Source organism: Typopeltis vanoorti, chromosome 1 (assembly GCF_054136105.1).
Source record: "Typopeltis vanoorti isolate ZY-2024b chromosome 1, IOZ_Tvanoo_1.0, whole genome shotgun sequence".
NCBI classification, from domain to species: domain Eukaryota; kingdom Metazoa; phylum Arthropoda; class Arachnida; order Uropygi; family Thelyphonidae; genus Typopeltis; species Typopeltis vanoorti.
Window position 1 is genome coordinate 117,608,394 of NC_143549.1, and position 27,521 is coordinate 117,635,914.

The following is a 27,521-nucleotide window of genomic DNA, read 5'->3' on the forward strand; positions in this document are numbered from 1 at the left end:
GATGAGGAGAATCGATGATGTCAAACATGTCATGTGTGTTGAATATGGAAGGAAGGTGTCACCCTTGCAAGATACATTTGATGCCACTCTTTAATTATATTATTTACTTTGGCCTTATTTAATAATTCATTACCAAGACGGATGCACTGAAACATTAATTGATGTAATTAAAACTTACAGTGTATTACTGTTGCAATACTATATTGTACGTAGTATTGCATGGTACCTTACCAGTTTTTACACAAAACTCAATGTATATATATATATATATTCTGATTCACAGACATAAATTAACAGTTCACAATATAGAGAAGCATAACATTTTCTCTGCAAGAACTTATTCTAACTATAGTGGCATATTCATTTACAATATTTAATTAGGTAATCTGATGATCTAAACAAAAATTATTTGATCAGTAGATAATTTTTGTTTTCAAGACATTTTCCTTAAGGTATATGCTTTGAAAAATTGCATATTACAACAAATTGACATTTGCTAAGTTATTGTGCTAAGGAATACAATGGCTGTTCCTTCAGCTAAGCAGACTGAGAAACATGCTTGCTTTGAAAAATTGCATATCACAACAAATTGACATTTGCTAAGTTATTGTGCTAAGGAATACAATGGTTGTTCCTTCAGCTAAGCAGACTGAGAAACATCCCCCCCCCCACATACTTTTCACGCTCACTCCCTGTTTGTATGTGCATGCACCAAGAGATGAGTCAGCACATAGGAATGTATTCACTTTTATAAAACTAAATATTCTATGTATATGTTTATAGTATGTAATTTTATGAAACAAATACTCAGTAGATTAAAGACTCGTGCACAAGTAATTCATGGACTAAGTAATCTACACCTGGGTAATCAAGAGTATACTGTAGCAACTTGTTCAAATCATTGCCATGTTCTTTATTCTACCACCTGTGGTAGAATAACCTATATCGCATCAATATGTGTGTGAGGTGCAGGTAAGAACTGAAAAAGAAGAAATATGTTGCAATTTTTTTAGAACTGGATGTTGAAGTTATTAGGAAATACATTATGAGGAAGGCTGCTCCATGGACATAGGTTGATGAAATACATGAGGAAGAGGAGAAGCAGGTTTGTTGAGTTTGCAGTTGTACTGAAAAGGGATGTTGGACAGCTGCTGTTCTTGTGGAACATTGCAAAGAGCTGAAACATTGCATCTGTGAGATGGAAGGATCAACTATGAGCACAGGTGGTGTAAGTTTTCATCACTTGCCTTAGTATTCCATAATGCAAAGCACATCTCGTGCAGACATGTATAATGCTATGCATTAAGGGAAGGGGTCACTACCCAGACCGATTTCGACCTTTATCGAGGCCTCATCAGTAGGAGCCAGACCCAGAGGTGGTGATACTAAGGTGGAAGTAATGGAGAAGTCATATTTACTTGTACGAGATGCCAAAGGGGGTCACACCCTATTATTAAAATTATGCATGTCTGGAAGGAGATGTGCTTTGCATTATGGGATACTAAGGCAAATGATGAGAACTTGTGCCACCTTTACCATGAGTTGCCCCAGTCCTGAAAGTACTTTGGGTGCAAACTTTGTTTGCTCACACTTGGATAAAGGATGAAAACCAAATATATAATCTGTGTGTGTGTGTTATTATATTTGGCATCAGTATGTGAGATATTGCATTTTAATCTGCTGAACTTGTTTTATTTCTGTTTCAGAAGCTGCTGGAAATCGAGCACAGACACAATCCAGTGGAATTTCTGCAAGTACAATTAATACAGCAACCACCTCACCATCTTCCTCAGCATCTACAGTGCCTGCTGGAGGCAGCATAAGCCAGACTCCACATATGCTTCCATTTCCTTTTATGCCTCCTTTCTGTAAGTTTTTAAGGAATGCATATTAATATTTATTAAAAAAAAATCATCTAACTCTTTATTCCTGTATAGGGAGTAGGCAAGGCCATTTTAGCCCTATCTAACTTTTGGAGACTGAGTGGGCAGTTCAATCTCCTCTGGTACCCAGAGACAGCTGGCCCAAGGCTATTACTAATTAAGCGGCACTCATTGAAGAGAGATGGCTCAGCAAGTGCCTCCATCTCGTGGTCTTTAACACAATATATTTAATGTCTGAAAATAGCGTGTGTTCTACGGTTGATTTTCTTGAGTGTACAGGACAAAAAACCTGAGTTTCCAGGAGAAAACCGTGCCAGAGATCAACTAACTTGGGAACCGGTCGAAAAAAGGCTTAGAAAAATTTCCTCTAGAATTGATTTGAAATCTAGAGGAAACTAGATTTGAAACAGTCAACTTTTGTGTGGTCAAGTGCTGTGGTGTGCAAATGCCATATCCACTGAGCAACACAGGCTCCTTATTGATATTTATGTGTGTGTATATATATATTGATCACCTACACAAACGGTTGAGAGACCTATAAGCAATCTGTTGGAAGTTTATGCAGTTGGTTATGCTAAAAATTAAAAATACCAAGAAATTATATACAGGTAACCCTCGTATAACGCAGATCTTAGGTTCCACAGAAATGGCGTGTTATATGAGACTCAGATCACATAGAAAAAGTAGGGTTATGTTCCGAAATTGCTTTTTGTTAATTATATAAACAACAATGATATATCCAACAAAAAAAAATATTTTTATTTAATTCAGGTAATTCATGTAAGTTAAGAAAACATAAACTACGAAACAAATACATAGTATATAATAAATTTAGTTTAATCCTTTATCCAAGTGTGAGCAAACAAAGTTTGCACCTGAAAGTATCATCAGGACTGGGGATGAGGTAGTACAACACCGGGCAACTCGTTGCAAAGGTGGAACAAGCTTACATCACTCCTATCTCAGTATCTCCCATAATGCAAAACACATCTTCTTGCGGATATGTATAATTTTATGCATTAAGGGAAGGGCCACTACCCAGACTAGTTTCGACCGTTATTGAGGTCTCTTCACTGGGAGCCAGGCCCAGATTTGGAGATACCAGGCAGAAGCAATAGCAAGGTCATCTCTACCTATAGAAGTTTCCAAAAGTTGCATTTCAGAAATGTTGCTCAAAAGAGCCCAAAGTTGCCCAGTCCTGAAGATACTTTCAGGTGCAAACTTTGTTTGCTCACACTTGGATAAAGGATTAAACTAAATTTATTATAGTCTAACCAGGTGAAAAATAAACTTTCAAAATACATAGTATAAAGTTATAAAAGTTTCAAATTGTATGTAAACTTCATTCTTTTAGGCAAAATAAAATAAAGTGTATATTTTAATCGTCATCATTGTCTTTAAAACTAACATTTTATAGATACTAAAATAAAGATCCAAAAGCGATGCACTTCAGCGATGCAAAATTATATAAATTAGGTGGATATTAAATCCAACATTTCAGAGCCGAATACAGAAACTAGAAAAGTTTCGTGCGAAAATTGAGCAGAGAGTTTGCAGGAATACACTGCCGCTGTGCTCTGAGTTGTCCTAGCCAAACCTTAGGTTTCTGCCTAGTCTCTGATGAAAACCAGTGTGTTTGAAACAGCTGTAAGACTAGTGAAAACTTATCAAAAGGAAAACCAATAGGAGGCGAATGTACAGGCGCTTTGAGTGTTCGTCACTTCCTATAAGGTTTGGCTAGGGCAGCTCGTAGTATGGCGGCGGTGTATTTCCGCAAGCTCCCTGGTCAATTTTCCCAGGAAACTTTTATAGTTTCTGTATTTGGCTCTGAAATGATGTTCGATTTAATACCCACTTAATTTATATCATTTCGTAGATGTTCTTTATTTACGAGTGGCTGGACGTCGTGATCGTTATTTCTATAATTCTCATTGCATAGTTCGGCTGGTTCAGTTATCAAGAAGTCAGTAATAAGACCTTGCTTATCACTATGCTGCAATTTTTTTTTTATTAAGTTCATAATATGGAGCTAAACATATCCAATTGTCTCATGAATTTTCCGGAGCACTCCATTGAGGGATCATTATCTGTAAAATTGCTTATCACTATGCTGCAATTTTTTTTTTATTAAGTTCATAATATGGAGCTAAACATATCCAATTGTCTCGTGAATTTTCCGGAGCGCTCCATTGAGGGATCATTATCTGTAAAATAACTTCCTAACTTTCTGGCCAAGTCCAATCCTTCTGCTAATATCTTTAAACTGAATTCTTTAACGGATTCATCACAATCAGAATCTTCTGCAGACCTTTCCCTGACATTTGGTTCGACGTCATCAATTAATTCACTAATTTAATTTTCAACCAATCGCAAAAGTGGCCATTACTATGAAAATTATTTTTTTACATAAAAAAGCATTGCATATTAATTACGTATATAACTCACCAGAAAATAAAGTGCTTAGCTTGAGATTGACACAGTTATGATTTTTAAAGTCAGCAGTTGGCATTGAAAGATGTACAGGAAGATGGTTTAATATTAAATCTGGTGTGAGACAAGGATGTACATTATCCCCCACTGTTATTCATTATCTAAATTAAACTTTATATCATGATCTAAATCAAACTTTATATTAAACATGATATCAGAATTGGAGATGTTAATGTCAGCTCTTTGCTTTATGCAGATGATGTTATACTTCTAAATAAATCTGCTACAAGTTTGCAAGATTCCCTGACTAGATTGAATAACTGTTGTAATAGATATGGTATGAAGGTCAGTATTAAAAATGTGTGGAAAGAGGGGAAAATAGTTCTACTGCATAAAGGAGGATCCAAGACTACTGTTGCAAATTACCGACCGACCAGCATATCAGGAGTCGTTGTCAAGGTCTTGGAGAAAGTAGTCAAGGGAAAAATACAGGAATGGATTGATGAAAATGAGATACTGTATGGGAAAAAGCATGGCTTTGTGAAGGGTAGATCATGCCTCAGTAACTTGCTCAAGTTTTATAACACAGTGATGGCTGAACTGGATAAGGGTAATGGGTTTACAGTGATACTGCTGGACCTGGCTAAGGCATTTGACAGGATACAACATGTAATTCTAATCTGTAAACTGCAACATATGGGAATGGATATAGGGTTGGTTGATGGAGAGATATCAGAGAGTAGTTTATTCAGGAGTAGAGTCCAAAAGACGGCCTGTGACTAGTGGTGTGCTGCAGGGTTCTGTTTTTGGACCACTGCTGTTTAATTTGTTCATTAACGATATAGGGAAGGATATAAGAGGAACAGGTCATTTGTTTGCTGATGATGCAAAGTTGGTTAGGGCAATAATGAATGCAGAAAATGTCAAAATCTTGCAGGACGATTTGGATAGATTGGAGTCCTGGGCTAAGGAGAATGGATGTCAATTTAATGTGACAAAATGTAAGGTTATGCATTTTGGGGTGAAAAGATTAGCAGCAGTATACCACATTGGTGGAACTGTACTCCAGGAGATTGATGAGGCCAGGGACTTGGGAGCGTTGTTGGATAGGGAGATGAAGTTTAGGGGGCACATTGCAAAAGTGGCTAAATCAGCTCATCGACTCACTTGGTTGCTGAAAAAACTTTAACAAGCAGAGACAAACAAGTTATTGTTCCTCTGTATCGAGCCTTGATAAGACTCTATATAGACGACTGTGCCCAGATATGTGCACCAGGGTTTCTTCTTGATGAGGTGGAGAGGATCCAGAGGCGAGTGACCAAGATAATAGCAGGTCTATGGAATGAACCTTATGAGAACAGGTTGAAGATTTGTGAGTTGCAGAAATTGGTTGATAGGCAGAAAAGGGAAGATATGATTGAGACATTCAAATTGCTAAAGGGTTTCTATAGGATTAATTCAGAGGATATTTTTGAGATCAGGACTGGTGGTGGGAGAACTAGGGACATTTACCGAAGCTGGGCAAGAGTGTTGTTAGCAGGGGTGTTAGAGCTGGGTTCTTTACTTTTAGAGTGGTGATTGAGTGGAATAAGCTGCCAGAGTCCGTTGTGGGTGCTATGACAGTGAGTGAGTTCAAGGCAAGGTATGATAGGTACTGTGAGAATGTCATATAGTTGTGTGGACATGATGTTTAGGGCCTCCCTCGATGAATCTAAGGACTCCCTGGAGTCGCCCGTAATAATAAAATTAAGAAGAAAAAGACAATGAAAATAGGTAGAATCGTTGAAAATGTCAACTGAGTTGTGAACGGAGAACCCGTGAAACAGGTAAAACATTTCAGTTACTTAGGCACGATTTTTTTTGTGAAGATGGTAAATTAAATATGGAAATAGACAACAGAATCAACAAAGCTGGTATGGTAGTAAGTCAATTGAATAAATTCATATGGAATAAGAGAGAAATTAGTCGGAACACTAAATTAACTTTATACAAGACAGTGTTCAAACCAGTTTTAATTTATGAATCTGAGAGCTGTGTCAGAAGTAAAACACTTCACAAAAGACTAGAAACCACAGATATGAGAGTCCTGAGAAAGATGAGCAGCGTGAACAGAAGGCATCAATGGCGATATCATATTAAAAATAAGGATATTAGGAAAGAACTTGACATTGTCAGCATCCAAGAATACGTTAGGAGCTAATCTCAGGTGGTATGGTCACTTAAACAGTGGGCGAGGAAAGATTAGCAAAACAAGTGTTCTCTGCCAGGTTGGCAGGAAAACGACCCAGAGGAAGACCAAGGTATAGGTGGATTGATACGGTAAAAAGTGCCTTAGACGATAGAAATATAAGATCTGATAATGTTGGGGTCTTGACAAGTAACAGACTGATTTGGAGGAAAATTGTAGGTAGGAAGTTACTAACGATGTAAATTTTTCATGTAGTATTATCATATCCTGTACAGCCCTTGAGGGTACATGTCAGGAATTTAATGGTGAATTTTAATGTGCTTTCCCAGCAAAAAATGAAGCTGGGAATACAAAGACAATTTTCAACCATAAACACTTTATACGATAAACAACTGACTTACATGCGTGCTAAAGGGTATTTCCCCTAATATAAATTCGCTACTTATAACTACATGACGTTAAACGAGTACGGCATTAAACGAGGGTTACCTGTACCTGGTTTAATCCAGGAGAGACTACAGGCAAACATTATTCTAAGCACAGAGATCTGATCTTGTCTGGTGATTTGTAAAATACTAAGGGTGAGGATAGGTGAGCTGAGATCTCTTATGCAAAAGAAAAAGCAAGGCTGTGTTTTGTGGCATTGAACATGACAAGTTTTCCTCACTTCATTGAGGGATAGTATGTAGATCAGATAGATTAACGTTTAATGCACTAGTAGTAGATGATCTTGTGGCATAGGATGTCAGAGTACTTTTTGGTTTGTCAATTGAGTAGTATGAATGGAGAGCATTATCATCTAGAAAGCTGTGGATAGAATTATTGATTGGGAGTAGATCATTTATAAACTGAAGAAAGAGGATAGGTGATAGGACAGGTCTTCATGGCACTACAGCATTGGTCAAGCTTGAAGAGAGGGAGCCATCTACCATGACTCACAGAGAATGACCAGATAGAAATCTGGCTAACCCAATTACAGAGGGTGGCAGATAGACCAAAGAATGTTAAGCATGCTACACTTGCTCAAAAGCTTTGAAAATGTTGAGGGCAACAGCACAAGTTTCTACAACCCTTTCCATAATACATGTCCAGTGTTGGGTGATGTAAACTACGAGTAGGTGCTGTGGATCTTGAACGGCAGAATCCATACTGGTGATCGCTGATTTATTGGCAGGTCTCTAAGTGGCAGAGTTGGCTATTAATGACTTTCTCCATTATTTTGGGGAGGACTGAAGTGATGGTAATTGGTCGGTAGTTTGACAGTAGACTACTATCCACCTTTTTTTTTCTTTTTTTTTTTTTGAATAGACTGGATATGAGACTGCTCATAAGTACCAGATATATATAATAGATTGTAGAGACAATACAGAATTGGTGTTAACTCTCAAGAACAGTATTTAAGAACAATTGAAGAGATATCATGACAAAATAGTATCTTCTAAGTTATTAAGTTGTTTTCTGATTTCTTTTTATCAAAAAACTATAGCAGGCATATGGTGCTTGAATTCCATTAAGGTTGGTGAGATGAGAAGAGTGATGCCAGGAAGCCAGTTTGATCTTTGGGTGAAATAACAGTGATGCCATCAGGATGAGAGAAGGTGGAAGTGCAGGAGACCAGAAGTTGCATCCATTGGCGAGGGATCAGAAGGCGTGACTTTCATTTGATAGGATGCTAGTATTTTGCTGTTGGCCTTTATGAAATCAGATTTCAATCTGCTGCTGATGACTGATTTGTGTAAGTTGCGAACTTTACTATAGCAGAGTATGAAGCTGGGTTTCTTGATGCGAGCCACATGCAGTGAGCTAAATTTTTTTTCTTTGACTGCTTTGAAACAGTTTTGGTTGAACCAGGGCTTGGATAGAACTTGAGGATTATGGGTTGAATTAGGATGACGGTCTTCATGCTAGTAGGAATAATTTCTTTAACTCATTGGAGATTTTGTTGATAGGGAAAAAGTACAATTTAGTCCTCACTTTTTTTACTCTATCAACAAAATCTCTCCTGGTTGCATCACTAAAGATAAATAAGCAACCCCCCCTCCAGTGTTTACCAAATTCATTGTGAATTCCTCTGTTCTTACTTTGGACAAACAACAGACTGTTTTGCGTTGAAAAATGAATTTGGTAAATTCATTTTTCAATGCAATTTTTCAACAATGAATTTGGTAAATTCATTTGTTGAAAAATGAATTTGGTAAATTCATTTTTCAACAAAACAGTCATTCATTAATAACAATAAACCTGAAAAATCTGACCTTGCTCAGCATGGAGTGGACACTGACCATTATATCCTATGGTGTAATACTTTACCTTTACATTGGTGTAGGTTTAGGTTTTGAGCAGTTATTTAAAGAGAGTGTGTAGAAGCAATTGTACACCACCCAAATTTAAATTGGAATGACTGTCTATCCAAGACCAAGATTTGGGAGAGTTTCATTCTAATTATTGATTTTTTTTAATATAGTACTTGTCATTTCTTTATTCAAATAAATTTAATTTTAATTCAAATTGTTAATTTAAATTTGGGCCATAATTGTACTCTTATTTTATTGTAACTTCCCACTAGGTGGCATACATGTGGCTCAGCTCTGTAAATGGGATTAACATTCTTTGTTCTAGCTTCACTTCGTGATTATGTTGATGCACTAATGATGACCAGCGAGTTTCTCGTTGAAATATTTGCAGTAATAAAATTATGTACTCTTGTGAATACATTTGTTTAATAAAATAATTGGACAACCTTGAACTAGAGAAGTTTTTCTCTGGTTCAAGATTGTTCACATTTCTTTTTACCACAAGGGTGATGAAAAGAATCATGAAGTGTGTAGTTTGGGCATTGGACAGTAATAGTAGTAGATGTATCCATAATCTGGGTTTCTGTCAGGAATAAGATGTCTGGTCTGGAAGACTGCAAATGGTGTGGTGGTGAACATCATTTATGTTTGTGTTAATGCCATGGAATAAATTTTTAATGAAGAGATTGTGGCTTGGTTTGTATGTTGTCTGCATGTGATGTAATTTTTTTTTTTTGATCGGATTGGTTTGTGAGGGCAATTCATTTTTGTTGCATTGTTACCGTCATTGTTTGTAGGTGGTCTTCATATGTTCAATCATGATTAGATGGAAGGATATAGGAGATGTGCAGTAAGAGAAGATACTCTTGGACATGACTTCCATACAGAGAGGTTTCTCTCTGTATGTGGCAGTGAGATTATGTGCCAGTTGACTGGGAAGCCTCCTGATTCATATCTGACGAGTTCAGGCCCATACACTAACTAGTGTTCGACCTGTAGCACAGCCATTTTAAGTGATATACCCTCAAAATGGAGATTATTAGCCTCTAAGTGTACTAGTCATAACCTTGAAAGGTATCATTGACACTGCACAGAGAAGGGGGGGGGGGCAGAAAATGGAGTCCCTGCTTTGGAGACCAAATATTGCATTTTCTGCCTCAGACTTCCAATACCACCTTCCAAGGTGGTATTTCGCCAGGCGATGAAGAACGTTTACCGCTTAGTTAGGTTATCAGCCTAGTTAATAATATGCCTTCCATTATTAATATTGCTCGTGATTTGTTACTGCTAATTTAATTGCTTTGACATATATTTTGGCAGGATGAGATATATTTAACTAAGTCAACTCTCACTATAGCAAACTCATGAGCACTGGGAATTGTACCTGGAAATGAAGTTTTTCAGTAGTTTGTTGTATGAAGTGAGTTTGTTGAATGGTTGGTAGCTATAGTGAGAATTTATGTAATATATCATGTTTTATGTCAAGTTTTTGTTGAATGTTTGCATTCATAGATTTAATTTCATTCAGGCTGTTTCTTCAACATGGAAGGAAAAGCTTGAATTGTTGGTTTGACTTACTTAATGAGAAGCAGAACTCTTCCATATCTCCCATTGCTTATTTTATTAACCCATAAATTCTTCAAACTGCTTTAGGGTGGGCTGGAAGATTTTATCTCTTGAAAATTTTGGAGGTATCGATAAATAAGGTTGATGTTAATTAACCAATCATTGACTGTATATGCTTCATTAGAATCATTTAATTCATTGATTTAATTCACTGTGTGCTCATTTTTTTTTTATTGAATTATGAACATTTTGCTTTTGGTATTTGTTTATGTTTGGATTTTTAGATTGACCATAGAAGAAAAATTTAGTGCACAGGTTTTATTTTTAGTGAATCATCTAAAGATGGTTCTCTTAAAACCTGTCCAGAATAATTAAGGTGCACTGATCCTTCAGCTTCTGAAGATCTACTAGCTAACTAGTGACCAGTAATATGGACTCTGCTACTCTTAATCTGCAGCAGATCTCCTGGCCATCATCCCTCTAGATACATGCCTTGGTAAGCATACCGTGGCTGTTTTTTTGGCTGTTACTATTCAGCCAAAACTCATAGATTTCAGGGCATTCACTATTTGTCATAATGGATGAATTCCTCTTCTCATATTTCTCTACCAATGAGACACCGTTCCTTTTATTCTCTTTTCTTCATACACAGTGATTTTCTCTCACTGACCACAAATCCTATCCACATCTTTGCTGATGATAGCTCCATTTCCTGTTGATTTGACAGATTTTGTAGTGCACTGTCATTCCATGCTTCAAGATCTTCAGTAGCCAATACTTGGAACTCAAATCTTCTTACTGTTATTCAGTGGGACAAGGGGAAACCTTATGAATCTCACTGATACCAAAATGCAATCCTGCCTTATTTCTTGCAAGAAATATCTTATTTCACTTGCATATACCTTTGATAATACCAAATCTCTAGATAAGACCATGCTTCTCTTCTTGTGTTGACTTACACCTTTAGCCCATTCTGCTGAACAAGCTGTTATCATTCTCCCACTATTCTTTAAGCTATAAAGCATGAGCAGGTTGTGGTCAGCACCTTTACTGTTGAGTTTCTAACTTGTTGAACCAATGTCTCTCTTTTGCACTCTCTCATTATCTAAACTTCTATTCTTTGGGGGGACAGTCTTTCCCACACAGTTTCCCCCTTCAAAGACTACAAATCTTCAGCCGTTCTCTTGACCAGCTTAGCAGCTTCCTACTTTATATTTAATCTCTCATCACACATGCACGCATGCCTGTGTGCTCACACACAATAGATGTGCTATAGATATAGATTTTCCAACATTATGCATTGATGAGGTAGGAAAAATCATGTGTCAGAAGCATAGAGAAAATGCCATTTAAAAAGATTTTGTAAGTTGAGTGCAAAATCCAAGACCTGTTCATATGGTAGTATTCTAACATTATTATGTTGGTACTGTGCAAGTGTAGCTAATAGTGGATGAATTGTTTTATCTTGTGAGTGCATTCATAAAAAAAAAAAAAGGGAGCGGGGGGGTGTGTGCAGCAACCAAGTATGAAAGTCAAATGATTGTCAAAAAAACTGGGAATAAGTATATTTTAGAGGTAAGTATGAATCATGGCAGTGTTAATGTGGATTTTGAGAATAATATTCTTATCCAGGAAGAAAAAAAACTATAGAGAGAATGTTCCATCTTAGTGAAATCATTACATTAACAAAATTTAAGTTTCTGTTTGCACATAAAGACGCTTTATGATATTTCCATTCATGACAGGTTGTAAACCTGTATAACACATATCGTACATGTTTAAACTAAACATATTTGGTCGTTTTATAATTAAAATACAAACTTATTTAATACTGACCATTTACAAACAAACTTATATTATAGCCTACCAGTTTTGCCAGCAAACTGTCTGGCTTTTTCAAGGCGTTTACGGAAAGACATAAAAACTAGTAAATGCAAATTGAAAGGAACATAAAAAACATTGTAAACCAACTAGTAGCTAAGGTTACATGTTCGCGTGACAGAGAGGACTTATTGTTCTTATTCATTATCACGCATGTGTGTTTGTTGTAAACGTGTAATGTGATTACTGGCTAGCTGTAGTTCAGATTCAAATTAAGGGGATATTAAATCCCACGTTGTTTTAAAACCGAATAAGAAACTCAAAGATTGGAATCAGAGAGTTTCATGTCGAATATAGTAAACTATAAAGTATCGGCGAATTACTAGCGTGAGCTAATGCAAGTAGTCCTAGTACATTTCCTAGGAAATGTGTTTTCACATTATGGAAAATACCTAAGAATAGCGATCTGAACTTTCCCCACCTTTGCAACGAGTTGCCCGAGATTGTACTACGTACTAGGACTACTTGCATTAGCTCATGCTAGTAATTCGCCGATACTGTAGTTTACTATATTCGGCATGAAACTCTGATTCCCATCTTTGAGTTTCTTATTCGGTTTTAAAACAATGTGGGATTTAATATTCCCTTAATTTGAATAATGTTTATATCTCCAAAATGAAGCCTATTGGCTCTTTATATTTAAGTAGTTCAGATTGATTTAGAGAGAGGATCAGGTTTTTCCACGAACTGTTTAGGATTGCACCCTGATTTTTGTTGAGGTCTCTGCCGGTTATTAAAACTATTGTGGCTTCCTTGAATAAATGATGTCTGTAGTCATCATCCAGATATGGCATGGAGCTGTTTTGCCACTCTATCGTGTGGTTAGATGTATAGAAATGATGTGCTAAGCCAGAAGAGATACTTCTGTTGTGGTTTACATCACCAACATGTTCTTTTTGTCTGATTTCTAAACTCTGTGAAGTTTGTCTGATGTAGGCAAGACCACAGGAGAAAGGAATGTAATATACTCCTGGATGTTTGTAGTGATCCCTTTCATCAAGTCAATTTCTTATCAAATAGCCAGAATACTAAGAGCCTACAACATCAGGATGGTCTTCAAACCAATCACCAGCATCAGACAAGTTTTAGGATCCCCAAAAGATAAGGTGCCATTCTATAAACATCCAGGAGTATCATGAGCACTGGGAATTGTACCTGGAAATGAAGTTTTTCAGTAGTTCGTTGTATGGCGTGAGTGTGTTGAATGGTAGCTATAGTGAGAATTTATGTAATATGTCATGTTTTACAGCATTCTATGTCTAAAAGTTTTTGTTGAATGTTTGCATTCATAGATTTATTTTCATTCAGGCTGTTTCTTCAACAGCTTGAATGAAAATTCAGGCTGTTGAAGAAACAGCCTGAATTCAGAAGGAAGAATGAAGCTTGAAGGAAGGTCATGTCACCGAATTGAAGCAATTGGCTCTTCATGTAATTAGTAATTTATTAGGATACCTTCTTGGCAATTCTCATAGAAGGGATGTAAGTTCTGTTCGCTACAAACTTGGTATTAACTAGGTCTACCTACTCACTGATGAGATCTCAATAAAGGTTGAAACCGGTCTGGGTAGTGACCTTCTCTCATGATGTAGAACAGTAATACAGCTCCTAGGAGCTAAGTTCACTATGGGTAAATACCAAGAATAGTGATCAGAGCTTGCTATGAGTTGCCTCAGCTTGCACTACCAAATGGGTCAGGTGCTGCACTATCCAGGTATTTGCTTACACTTGGAATCGCTGAACTTTATATAGTTTCTATATTTGGCATGAAACTCTTTGAGTTTCTCATTTGGCTAAGAAACAATATGGGATGTAATATCCCTTAACTTAAATAAGTTCATGTTGCTGAATTGGAGCCTTTGGCTCTTCATATAATTAGCTTAAAGTAGATTTAAAAAGCATGGATTTTTTTTTTTTAATAGGAAATAAAATAAAGATAAATATATATGGAAACCTAGAGCCTGTGTAGCTCAGTGGATGTGGCGTTTGCACACCATCGCGCTAGGCCGCACGAAGGAAGTCTTGGTTTCGAGTCTAGTCGGCGACTAGAGGAAATTTTTCTAAGCCTTTTTTCGACCGGTTCCCGAGTTAGTCGATCTCTGGCACGGGCAAGCAGGTTTTTCCTCCCGGAAACTCGGGTTTTTCGTCCTGTAAACTCAAGAAAATCGACCGTAGAACCCACATTATTTCAGACATTAAATATATTGTGTTAGGGTTAGAGACCACGAGATGGCGGCACATTTGAGCCGTCTCTCTTCACTGCGTACCGCTTAATTGGTGATAGCCTTGGGCCATCTGTCTCTGATTGGGTACCAGTGGAGATTGAACTGCCCACTCAGTCTCCAAAAGTTAGATAGGGCTAAATGGCCTCGCCTACTCCCGTATATATGGGAATAAAAAGGCGTTAGCTGATTTTTTTTTTTTTTTTATATATGGAAAGTTTTTTAAAAAAACTTTGGGCAGATGAGGGTAATGTTATCTGTGAGAGTCAAAATGGATTTGTTAAGGGGTGCTCCTTTTAGTAATATGCTAGCCTTTTATAATAAAGTTACAAGAGCAGTAGATGAGGGAAAAGCATATACTGCCATTTTCTTGGGCTTAGCGAAGGCATTTGACAGGGTGCCACATGATAAACTGATATTTAAGTTGCATCACATGGGTTTGGATGTCAGGTTGGTCAACTGGATTCAGGATTGGCTCTCCGATAGGTATCAGAGAGTTGTGTATGGTTGGGGCAGTTTCAAGGAGGCAGAGGGTTAGAAGTGGAGTCCCACAGGGCTCATTACCGGGACCTATATTGTTTAACCTTTATATCAATGACATTGTCAGTGGATTGCAGGGGTATGTTCAGTTGTTTACGGATGATGTGAAGCTGGGAAGGGTTATTAGTAATAGTGCAGATGTGGTAGCCCTGCAAGAGGATTTGAATAAGCTAGACAGATGGGCAAATGACTGGGGGGGTGTCGGTTTAATACAGCAAAATGTAAGGTCTTGAGGTTTGGGATGAATCGATGGGAAGCTGCATACTCTATTGGAGGAGCTATACTGGAGGAAGTAGGGGAGATAAGCGATCTGGGGTTGATTGATAGAAACCTGAAATTCAGGGGACATATTGCAAAGGTGGTGAAGGTAACACAGAGGATTGCTGCAATAATAACGAGAAGGACGCTGACCTGCAGAGATAAAAGTGTTATCATTCCATTGTATAAGACCCTGATCAGACCACACTTAGACTATTGTTGTCAGATTTGGTCCCCGGGATTTGAAGGTGATAAATTAACTGTGGAAAGGATACAAAGGCAGATAACAAAGATGGTTTCAGGATTGTACAATGATAGTTATGAGAATCGGCTGAGGGAATGTGGACTGCAGAGTTTGATGGATAGAAGAAGGAGAGGTGATATGATTGAGACTTTTAAACTGTTGAGAGGTGGTTACAGGGTTGACACTGGGGAGTTCTTTTGCTTTGGTTGAACTGCGGGAAGGAGTAATGACAAGGGGGCCATCCCTGGAAGTTATGGAAGGAAACTGTGAGCAAGAGGATGAGGAGTGGTTTCTTTGCATGGAGGGTGGTTGAACCATGGAATGCATTGCCTAATAGAGTGGTGAGAGTGAAAATGGTCAGTGAGTTTAAGGAGTGGTATGATAGACTTTGTGTTTTCTAGAAGGAACCTTCCTCGATGGGTTTTAATAGAAAGTTTCCTAGGAAGGACTTCCTGCGATGAGTCTTTTGACTCCATGGAGACGCCTGAATAATAATAATAATAATAATGAAAACAGAATACATACTGTGACATGATGAACTTCTATGAAGAATGAATAAACAAAAAAAAATAAAAATTATGGTGTATGGACCATTTTGACTGGGAAGTCATCTTCAGAGGAGTGAGGGAAAATAATCTTTATTTTACATCATGATAAAAAAAAAATTGTTTATCATCATAAAAAATTTGAGTGTACCTATAAGTGACAGGTAACTTATCCACTCATCAGCGACAGATTTTGAGTGGTGTGCATAATGCCTGCTGAAGTCTATAGATTTATCAAGATTTTAACAATGTAACATAAAAACGAAGCATTTTGTGATGAACTTGTATATTTTAATCTCTTAACACATTCATTGCCAAGCTGAAAATTGGAATTTCGTGTGGTGTCCAAATTTTTTTTTATTTTTTTATTTAGTTTTTATTGTGCTCAAAATAAGTTAAATATATTATTTATATGCTTTTATTATTATGTACATAGGATTTATGTACTCTAAATATCTATTACGCGATATCGCGTGATATGTAATTCAGTCAAATAAGTTATATATTTTACAAATAAAAAACATTTAAATATAATAATTATAACCTTAATTATCAGTCTTTTATAATCAATATAAATATTACGCGCATTTCACTGTGACCACTATACTATTCCGCTTAGAAACTTGATAGCGACGTCCACGTGATAACGCGTGATCGGCCGGCGGGTGAGAACTTGCATCATGCGATATCGCGTGATTGACAATGAACGTGCTAATAAGTGGTACATTATGTGGTTGTTATATAATATTTATAAAGACACGTGGATGCTTATTCACGGTATTGCTGGAATATAAAAAAATGGAGTATTTTTTTCTTATCTAGCTGTGTAATTAAAATTGGCTATTAATGTTGATTTTGCAGATGTTACTAACTTCTAGTTGCTTTCAATGAAAGTTAGTTATTTTTAAACAGTAATCTCCTCTGTTGAAAATAGAGCTGTTTATTAAAAAAAAAAAAGAAAAAGATTATCACTCTGAAGTTAACTGTAATAGCTAGTGGTTAATAAATTTAACAAGATGCATAGTATCGTAATCAAGAGATATACTTAAGTCTAAAATGCATAATGTGCATTTTAGGCTTTAGATCAATCTTGATGTAGAATAATTTCATGGTTTTTATTTCATTGGGCAGGTTTGTATAATATCCCAGAATATTCTTTAAATTTTCTGATAAAAGTGATGTAGTCCATGTATTCACATGAATATTACCTGTGTCATTCACCTTATTTTGCATCAAACCATCTTCTTATATATCCTTCATTTCAAATTACTGACTAGTATCTTAAGTATAAGCACTATGTTACATTGAACGAGGGTGTGCTGAAAAGTTGTGATAATCACCATGAAGGAATTGACATGTCTTCTTATATATCCTAAAAGAAAAAGAACAAATTATTACAATTTAATGAAACACGAGGGTTAAAAGGTTTTTAGATACATTCTTTCTTGTGGTTATATTTAGTTGCTTTAATATCCTTTTTGTTTTTGGTGTTTATCAGAACTTTTCAGCTCCCCTCGTGTGTGTGTGTGTTATGTGTGTAAACAAATCCCACACATGAAATGTCAGGGAACCTGCGAGGGTGGTCTGAAAAGTTCTTGGCCTCAATCATGGGTGGTAACACTATCGGCAAGATTTTTTTTTTTTTTTTTTCTAAATTGGTACATCTGTCATAAGCATCCATGTACAATTGCATGCATGCTGTATAAATATATATATATATATTTATACAGCTGTCTGAAGCAAAAGTGTTGTCTGTATATAACTTAAAATGGATAAAATCGGTTATAAAATTCATGCAGTTATAAAATTCTTTGTAAAAGAAGGTTTAATGCCAAAAGAAATTCATTCTAAGTTCATAAAAGTTTATGGGCACTCTTCTCCTTCATTTTTGACAATTTAAATGTGGCCGTACCTTGAAGATGATCCACATAAAGGATATCCAAAAAGTGTAACAACACTAGAAATCATTGATCAAGTGCACGATATGGTACTGGATGACCGGCGAGTCAAAGTGCGTGAAATTGCTGAGACTATAGGCATTTCAAAAGAATGCGTAGGATGTATTTTGCATGAAGAATTGCAAAAAAAAAAAAAAAAAGCTTTGCACGAAATGAGTGCCCTGCTTGCTCACAGCAGAACAAAAACGAAATCGCATGAAAATCCACCCTATTACCCAAATTTGGCTCCCTCTGACTTTTATCTCTTCCCAAAACTAAAACTTCCTGACTGGTCAGCGTTTTTCTTCGAATCAAGAGGTGATTGCACCTCTACAGCTAGGGGGTGTATTTTGCAGATCTTATTGAGAACCACTACAGAGATGGGATAATGACGCTGGAGCATCGATGGAATAAACGTATTAGTCTTAAGGGAGATTATGTTGAAAAATAAGAATAATTTTGAAAATTATAAATTTGTTTTTTCATTGTTAAGCCAAGAACTTTTTACACCACCCTTGTATAACGCAACAGTGCCATACAGTGGGTAAGTGATTATATAAAAAAAAGGTAATCTATTATGTTTCTTAAATAGTTTGAAGTTGTATTCAGTAGGAAAAACAGCATGGGAGAGATTGTTCCAAATAACAGAGGTGGATGAATAATAAAGAAAGATGTTTGTTTATAGTTGGACATGCTGAGTGTTGGCTAGTGGCTCCTCTAGTTCTTAAATGGTTGGAGAAAAAGTGGAGATTGGTAGCAGCTGGTTCAGGGGCAGTGTCCATGAAAGTACCTATAGAAAGGTGCTCTGTATAGTGCAGAAACAGAGCACCTATGGGGAGAGAGAGAGTAGGGGGGGGTCACATATTAAGCAGATCACCCTCTTTGTATATCAATAAGAATTGTTGGGGAGGTTTTAGGTGCACCACTCACAGGTGTGCGAAAAATATTCCAAGAGTAAAAAAAGAGAGGTGGCATGGTAAAGTAAGGAGAGTGCTAAGGAGCGAAAAAGACAGACTGAGGAGAAAATATTGTACAGTGATTCCACTATTAGAGATGTGCCTGGTGAGTGCATGACTAAATCATACTTTTTCTGCTGCAAAGTTGATGCAGTCAGATTTCAAAAAGCAAACATACAAGAGTTAATAATTTTGACTCAAATGAATGATTTAAAAGGTGAATAGTGGAATTCGAGAGGACATGAAACTTATTGAAGAAGCAAAAAACAAACTTGGCAAGTTTCTGTTTCCAAGGTATGATGGACTCGAAAAGAACTTCCTTGATTGAAAATGAATCAACATATAAGGAGGATTGGTGTAAAGTTTTTAAATATTTTGAGTTAATTTGATGGGTGAATGAGCATTGTAAAATTCGATGCAGCATCGTAATTTTTCCAAAATTTTATTGCTTCGACTTTTACAGGAGTTGCATCAAAAAATTCACAAAAAGTAAACTTGTAAATTTTATATGTAAATGATGCTAACAGCCCATATAAATTAGTCCAGAAAAATTAGCATGATAATATATGAATATGTAGTTCAAGGGAAAATGCCCTAGAAATCAGAAATATGTTAAAATTTATCTATGTAAGTAAATACCAAAGCCCATCTATAGAAATCCAGAGGAATTAAATCATGCTAGAATAGAGTAAACAAATATCTTAAAATAGAAGTTCAATACCTTAGAATTCAGAAATGTATTTGATATTATCACTTAGTATTGGGTGAAAGAGAAACCTATTGTAACCAAAGCAGTCCGATACCACCTTCAAGGTCAATAGCAAAAGAGGGCGGTATACATCAAAAGCTGTTACGCTATGCTGTAAAAGGGATTAAACGTACACTTCAGGGAGATCTAGAAGTCTGCACTTTTTAGAAGGATAAGAGTTTTCACGTGAAAGGTATGGGGGTCTCAGACCTTAATTCAAAGTTTACGCAGGAATATCTGGGGTCTAAAATCTTTGCACGGGGTCCCGCAAGAAGCCAAATAAAAAGATCATAGAATCGACTATCGAGCATTGGCAGATTTGACACCAGAGGAAGGAAACAGAGAGAGAGCATGGTATAAAGTGAACAATAAATGCCCAAGGAGTAAGTTGAGCACCAACGCTGCCAAATGTAATTCCCAACATCTATGGCTTCAGAAAGAGCTGACGTAACGAACTGAGTGTTTTCTTAACTCACAAAAGGCCAATAAAACTGAGTATTGTCCACTCCATAGAGAGAATAACACACAGCACACAGCTAATGCAAAGAAAAAAATTTATCCACATTTGTGTCTAAAAATTTTTTTCGTGAAGGGGGTGGGCCTTTGTAAAATTTGAGGCAGCGTCATAATTTTTCAAAAATTTTATTGCATCGACTTTTACAGGAGTCACATCAAAAAATTCACAAAAAGTAAACTTGTAAATTTTATATGTAAATAATGCTAACAGCCTATATAAATTAGCCCAGAAAAATTAGCATGATACTGTGTAAATAGAAGATATATGAATATGTAGTTCAAGGGAAAATGCCCTAGAAATCAGAAATATGTTAGAATTTATCTATGTAAGTATGTAAAGTAAATACCAAAGCCCATCTATAGAGACCCAGAGGAATTAAACATGCTAGAATAGAATAAACAAATATCTTAAAATAGAAGTTCAAGGGCAATACCTTAGAATTCAGAAATGTATTTGATGTTATCACTTAGTATTGGGTGAAAGAGAAACCTATTGTAACCAAAGCAGTCCGATACCACCTTCAAGGTCAATAGCAAAAGAGGGCAGTATACATCAAAAGCTGTTACACTATGCTGTAAAAGGGATTAAACGTACACTTCAGGGAGATCTAGATGTCTGCACTTTCTAGAAGGATAAGAGTTAGCACGTGAAAGGTACGGTGATCTCAGACCTTAATTCAAAGTTTGTGCTGGAATATCTGGGGTCTAAATACCTTCACACAGGTTCCTGCGAGAAGCCAAATAAAAGGATCATAGAATCGACTATCAGGATCGAGCATCGGCAGATTTGACGCCAGGAGAAAAGGAGGGAGTCGATCCATGGACTATGTCAGATTCCGGATGAAGCCGTGGAGGGTAACTGGAGGCGAAACCTTACAGAGGGAATAGCGGCCCAGGACCAGGATAACAAAGCCTTGACTGTCAGACCTTACGTCCGAGCACCTACAACGCCAGAAGATCACGCTCCAGCCCCGCGTGAAATTCCACAGGAGAACATGGCGTCCATGAAATGTCTAAAGTGATAGATCAAACCCTAGCATAGAGGGGATCCAGAATAAGTCTGTAAAGGAAATACGACGAAGTGCATTGTACCTATGGAGGAGTCATGTGAGTTGAATTTTGTTGCAAAACTTTTTTTATTTGTGATGTGAAGGACTGTTTAGAAAGACTGAATTCATAGCACTGCTATATACATTAGATTGAATACTTGTTTGCATAGAGAGAATCTGTTTTAAAGTAATTGTAAGACATTAATGAAAATTTTAACTTACGTTGTATTGTAAAGAAATGGTTCAGAAGAACTGACAAGATTATAGAATTAAGAAATATAATGTTATGAGAAGTAGTTTGCTTGAAGAGTGTTATATATTTTATGTGAAGGTTGGAATTGGAGATTATAATTAATCAAAGCGTGGAAATTCCTAAACTGTAAATGGGCTGATAGTTAATAGTTATCTAATTTAATTCTTTAATAATTTACGTCATTGGTATTTGTTGCATGCCTAAGAATTTGTCCTATATGATGGTTTTTTTTTTTTTTTTTTTTTTTTTTTTTTGTGCTTAGCTTAGAGAGGAAAGGAAAGTAACATCCTTTTAGTGCATACCTTGTATTACTATTTTAAATATAAATAAACATGTTTGTTATATTTAAAAGGAGTGCTGTCTGATCTTTTTCGCAACTCACTGTTCTAAAAAAAAAAACGATCCTGTGAGCGGGGAGATTGGAATTTGGTACGAATTTTGAGTTAAGAGTTAGCCACGACTATATATAATTATAGAGGAGGAACTTTACTGGAAGTATAAATAATTTCTTATGCCATTTGGAGAACTTTAGTGGCGCAGCTAGTAATAATTAAATAAATTTCTAGAGATCTCCGGCATAGGAAAAGAATACTGAAAGTAGAGAAAGGAAAAAAAGATTAACTGAGTACATGAAAGAAAAAAGATAAGGTTAAAGTTTAACTAAATAAAAATATAGAAGCCAAGGATAAATTATACAATCAACAGCAAAAAAAATAAAAAGTAAACGAACTCATAATAATACAGCCAGACACAACAGAAGATAAGATAGAAAAACATCATAATATTACAGCATGTATATGCCTGATGGATTGCACTTGAATTATTTGAACTCTGGAGAAATTTTCAGTTACATAGTGGATGTGCAAACTCAGTGGATGTGCTATTGTGGAAATGAGTATTTCTGCTTGCCTTCCTTGAGGTGAGGCTGAGATTGAAAAAGATCATAGAAAGTCGAGTGCAGTTTGCATTTTTGAAAATTATGGAGACAACTACTGTGTTTGAATAAAAACTTTAGTTTAATATAACTAAAATCTACGATTCGACGTTTCGACCTTTATGTCAAGGTCATCTTCTGGAGCGTACAAATATACACAGAAAACAAGCTATGCTACAATCAAACTGGTTCGTTAAAGACACTGACCAACCGTTACCACAATTGTTGGCCTGACCGTAGATTTTAGTTATATTAAACTAAAGTTTTTATTCAAACACGGTAGTTGTCTCCATAATTTTCAAAAATGCATTCGGATCACCGTGCAAGCCTAAAAGAAAGGATTCGAATGCAGTTTCTTAGGCTCAAATCTGAATGAGATACTATTAAAAGATTTGAGGACACCTGTGAACTTTAGAAATATTTCAGTGCATGTATACTAATCCCAAAGTATCTGGAACAAAGGCAAGGATTTTTTGACATCAGTTTGCTTTAAATAGCCAAAAATTACATGTATTAATGAGACCTGGTTTACATATATTTTCACAGGATTGGAATGTAAGAGATGCTGTGTTTTCTGGGTAAAAGAATGGGTGGGGGGGAGAGGTTAGGAGTAGTTTTGCTAGTGATAGCAGAGGAATTATAATCAGCGAAAGTTGAAGTTCATGAGCAGGGCAGAGTTGAGGGAGGAAGTGCATTTGAAACTGTTCAGTGTGAGATATAAAAGACAATTGGACCAAATGTATAGTTGTTAAATGATAAATTACATGATAACCACAGTAATTAACCTTAATGAAATGAAAGTACATATATTTCGTACTGAAAATAGCAGTCAAAGGAACCAGATTCAAAGGAAAGAGAACACAGCAGTCTCTGGTTTACCAATTATAAACTGTTGCCATGTGCTAGAAATTAGTATTAATAAATAATCTTCTTCTTGGCTTTGCATGTCAGGCAATTGTTTGCCTGTAACATTTTCAAGTGATTGGACTCTGCAAAACTAAATGGACTGGAAAAGGAGAATTTCACCATGGACAGTACAAAATTTTAACTTCAGGCAGGGAAGACAACAAACACCAAGAGGGAGTAACACTTATATTAAAATCAAAGGTTCAAAACTCTATTGTTTTACAATCCTATCTCACCTAGGATAATTAAAGCAAGATTTAAAACATCAGTTGGATCACTGACAGATCTGCAAAAAGCAGTACAGCAGACATCAAGTCAAGATCTCCTAATTGTAATGGGGGACTTAAATGCAAAAATAGGCAAAGACTGGGATACCTGGCCAAGAGTAATCGGACAGTTTGGGTATGGATAAAGCAACGAACATGGCGAAAGACTGCTAAACTTCTGCTCAAATAATAGATTAACAATAGCCAACACTCTAAACAACAAAAACCCCGAAGAAAATGGACATGGATATCATCAGATGGACAAACCAAGAATATGATTGACTATTATTGTAAACCAAAGATGGAAATCAAGTGTCTTAAATTGCAGATCCTTTGCTGCAGACTGTGGGTCAGATCATAAATTAGTACTAGCAAACCTAAGAATAAAGTTAAAATTTTAATTAGAGTCAAAAGGAGAATGAATGTAAATAAACTAAAAGACAATAATATTCTAAGAAAATATCAACTAAAACTGGATAAAAACCTGAAGGGACTCCCAAAACAGAATATACGCATTGAAGAACATTGGTGCAAATTAAAGGAAATAATATTAAAATCAGCAGAAAACACAGTAGGTTACGCAGAAAGAGAAAGTAAAAAGGATTTGATCTCGAATGAGATCCAATCTTATTAGAATAAGATTCTTGTTAGAATAACTGGTTAGAAGAAAAATGCAGAATGGCAGAGAAACTATCAAAAGCAAACAACCTCCATGATTATGTAAACAAATAGAGATCAAATTAGTAAGACACAGACAACAAAAATGATAATGATCAAAAACAAAGAGGGACAACTAATTGAAAGTACAACAAAGAGAATGGCCAGATGAGAAGAATACTTGGGAGACTTATATAATAAAAACAGCTCTCAGGATGTCATTATTCCAGTCACTGAAATGGAAGAAGAAAAAACAAATATCTTTATGAAAAAAACAATAGCACACCGCATAGATAAACTTAAAACTAGCAAAGCACCAGGTATTGATCAGATACACAAAATTATTAAAAGCAGGAAAGAAACAACTTCTGGAACCATTAAAAACATTATTTGAAAGGATCTACAAAAATGAAGCAACACCTACTGATTGGGCCAAATTAGTTATAACTCCTATATACAAAAAAGGAGATAAAACAGAATGCAATAATTATAGAGGCATTAGCCTCCTCAGTATTCCAAGTGAGGTTTTTATGAAAGTACTCCGACACGTTCAAAGAATGAAAACAGAAAGATTACCAAAACAAGCCATTAGGAAAAAGAAAACGATGACTTCTAAGGCCGGAACAGGCCATGCTAGGCCTAAATCCTTTATGTATGATGATGATGATTCCAAAAACAAATCGAGCCATACATAGAACTAGCATTAGGAGAAGAACAAGCAGGTTTCAGACCAGGATGAAGCACAATTGACCAATTATTCATCTTATTAGACAGCTAATAGAAAAGATGCTAGAGTACAATCAAAGTTGCAATATAAATTTCATAGACTTTCATCAGACAATTTGATTCAATCTGTAGAAGAGAACTATGAAAGAATTTGGAATTCTCAACAAAACTATCAGATTTCTCATATAGATTCTTTATTATTCTTATTAAAGTGCAGTACGAGTGGAGGACACCTTAACCAACTGGTTCCACACAGAGAGTGGAGTAAGATTGATGCAATTTGTCACTGGACCTGTTCAATCTTATACTGGAAGAAGTAACTAGTAAGGCCTTAAACAAAGAAGACTCCAGAATCAAAATATATGGAAAAAATATAGCAAACTTAAAATTTGCAGACGACATTGCATTACTTGCAAGCATGGAAGAAGAGCTACAATGAATTTCTGATAAAATAAAGGAAGAATGTATGAAATTTAGATTAAACCTAAATATAGACAAAACGAAAATTATGCAAATAGGAAAAAGAAACACCAATCTGGAAATTGATAGTAACAATCTAGAGCAAGTAGAAAACTTCACCTACCTTGGAGGAGTAATTGAGTACAATGGTGAAATTACAAAAGATATAAACAGATAAATTAGCCAAGCATCCTAAACTTTTGGATGACTAAATAACATATGGAAGTCAAGAGACATCAAACAAGTAACAAAAGTAAGAATCTACAAGGCAGTGGTCCTCCCAATACTTCTCTATGGAAGTGAATGCTGGAATCTCAAAATATCTGAAAAGAAAAAATTATTAACTATTGAAATGGGTTGGCTAAGAAGATTACTTGGAGTATCTCTGCTGGATAGACTAAGAAACGAAACATAATGAAATGACTAAAACAAGAAATAAAAACAACAGACAAAATCCAAGAAAGAAGACTGTGATAGTTTGACCATGTGACCAGAATGGGAACAGAAAGATTACTAACTAAAGCCCTGTATACAACGATGGAAGGTAAAAGATCCAAAGGGCGTCCCAGAATTAGTTGGATAGACAAAATAAAAGAGGACTTGAAAACCAAATCACAACAAGCACAACAAACTGGACAGAATTATTCCGACTCCCCAGGGATAGACAAGTGGAAAGAGTTCATTTGGCCTCATCATCATCCACATAGATGATGGAAGAGAGAAGAAGGTTTTCAAGGGCTTAAAAAGTCTTCTGCCCATCTCCTCCTGGGTCTTCCTCTTGATCGGTATCCCTTTGGTTTATATTGTCCAATGTTAAAGTGTCCAATGCCAATTTTTGCAAATGCACACAAATTTTAATCGCATAACGCTGTTCCAAGGACGCTTCCATTTCGACGACTGGTCGCGGCTCGTAGGTGCAGCGAAACAAGCTTGCGTTTAGTCACATGACACTCTGGCACATCAGCCCGTATACACCATCTATCAACCTCTTTTGTTAATACAGACAGCAACATTTCTTTATTCCACAGAAATTAATATTGTGATGAGTGGTTTCGCAACAGTAAAATTAGTCTTATTACTTATTGAACAGCCCTCGTGTGTGTATATATATATATATATATATATATATATATATATATTGAAGAGTATTGGTGATAATCCACTTCCGTGAGTGAGACCTCTATTGGTTTTAATTTTTTTAGTTGTTTCATTATTAATTTTAATTTTAATATAGCTTTCTTCTATTATATTTGCTATTGCTTTTGTGGTTTGAGGTGGAGCATTCAATTCATACAGTATATTGGTTAATTTTGTTCTGTTGATTTCATCGTATGCATTCTCATAATCCAGGAAGGCCATATATGTTGGCAGGTTCTTTTTTCTATAATTTGTTTGAGTGTAAATGTGGGATTTGTGGAGGAGCTTTCTTTCCTAAAGCCGCATTGTTCTTCTCCAATAATTTCCTCAGTCCATGGTGTTAATTTACTTTTAATTATATCTAGAAATATTTTATAGCATGTATTTAATAAGGATATTCCTCTGTAGTTTCTGCAATCCTTTCTGTTTCCTTTTTTGAATATGTTTATGACTATTGCTGTCTTCCATTCTTGTGGGATGTTTCCTTCTTCCCATGTTCTGTTTAGGAATTTAATTAATCATAATTGAAATGGTTTAGAGCTGTATTTGTGTAGCACTGAATTTATTCCATCTTCTCCTGTATTTTTTCTATTTTTTAGTTTTTTCAATATTTTCTTTAGGTCATTTAACTGTATTGGTTCTTCATTTGTTTCTTGACTTATTACTTGTTTTATTTCAGTTTGAATATTATTGTTTGGAAGCTGGGTATAGCGATTGGTCCATTCTTTTTGTGGAAGGGGGCCTTCTAATTGTAGATTATCCTTTGCTTATCGAGTCATTTTTTTTTTAGTGATTTTATAGCTCTTTAGTTGAGGTCCATTTATGTCATGTTCTAATCTTGATACAAATTTTTCTCAGTCTTGTCTTCTGATTTTCCCGGTTTCTCTTGTTATTGCTGTGATTCTTTTATGTTCTATTTCATTTCCTAT

The 27,521-nt window shown here is 35.9% G+C and overlaps 1 protein-coding gene across 1 annotated transcript in view; it reads left to right on the plus strand.

The window, feature by feature from the left end:
• Positions 1–27,521, plus strand: part of sip3 (septin interacting protein 3) — a 306,647-nt gene that overhangs the window by 237,378 nt on the left and 41,748 nt on the right. The window contains exon 11 of the mRNA XM_090399016.1: positions 1,707–1,868. Coding sequence (XP_090255142.1) covers positions 1,707–1,868 — 162 coding nt within the window. The remainder of the gene's footprint in view (positions 1–1,706; positions 1,869–27,521) is intronic.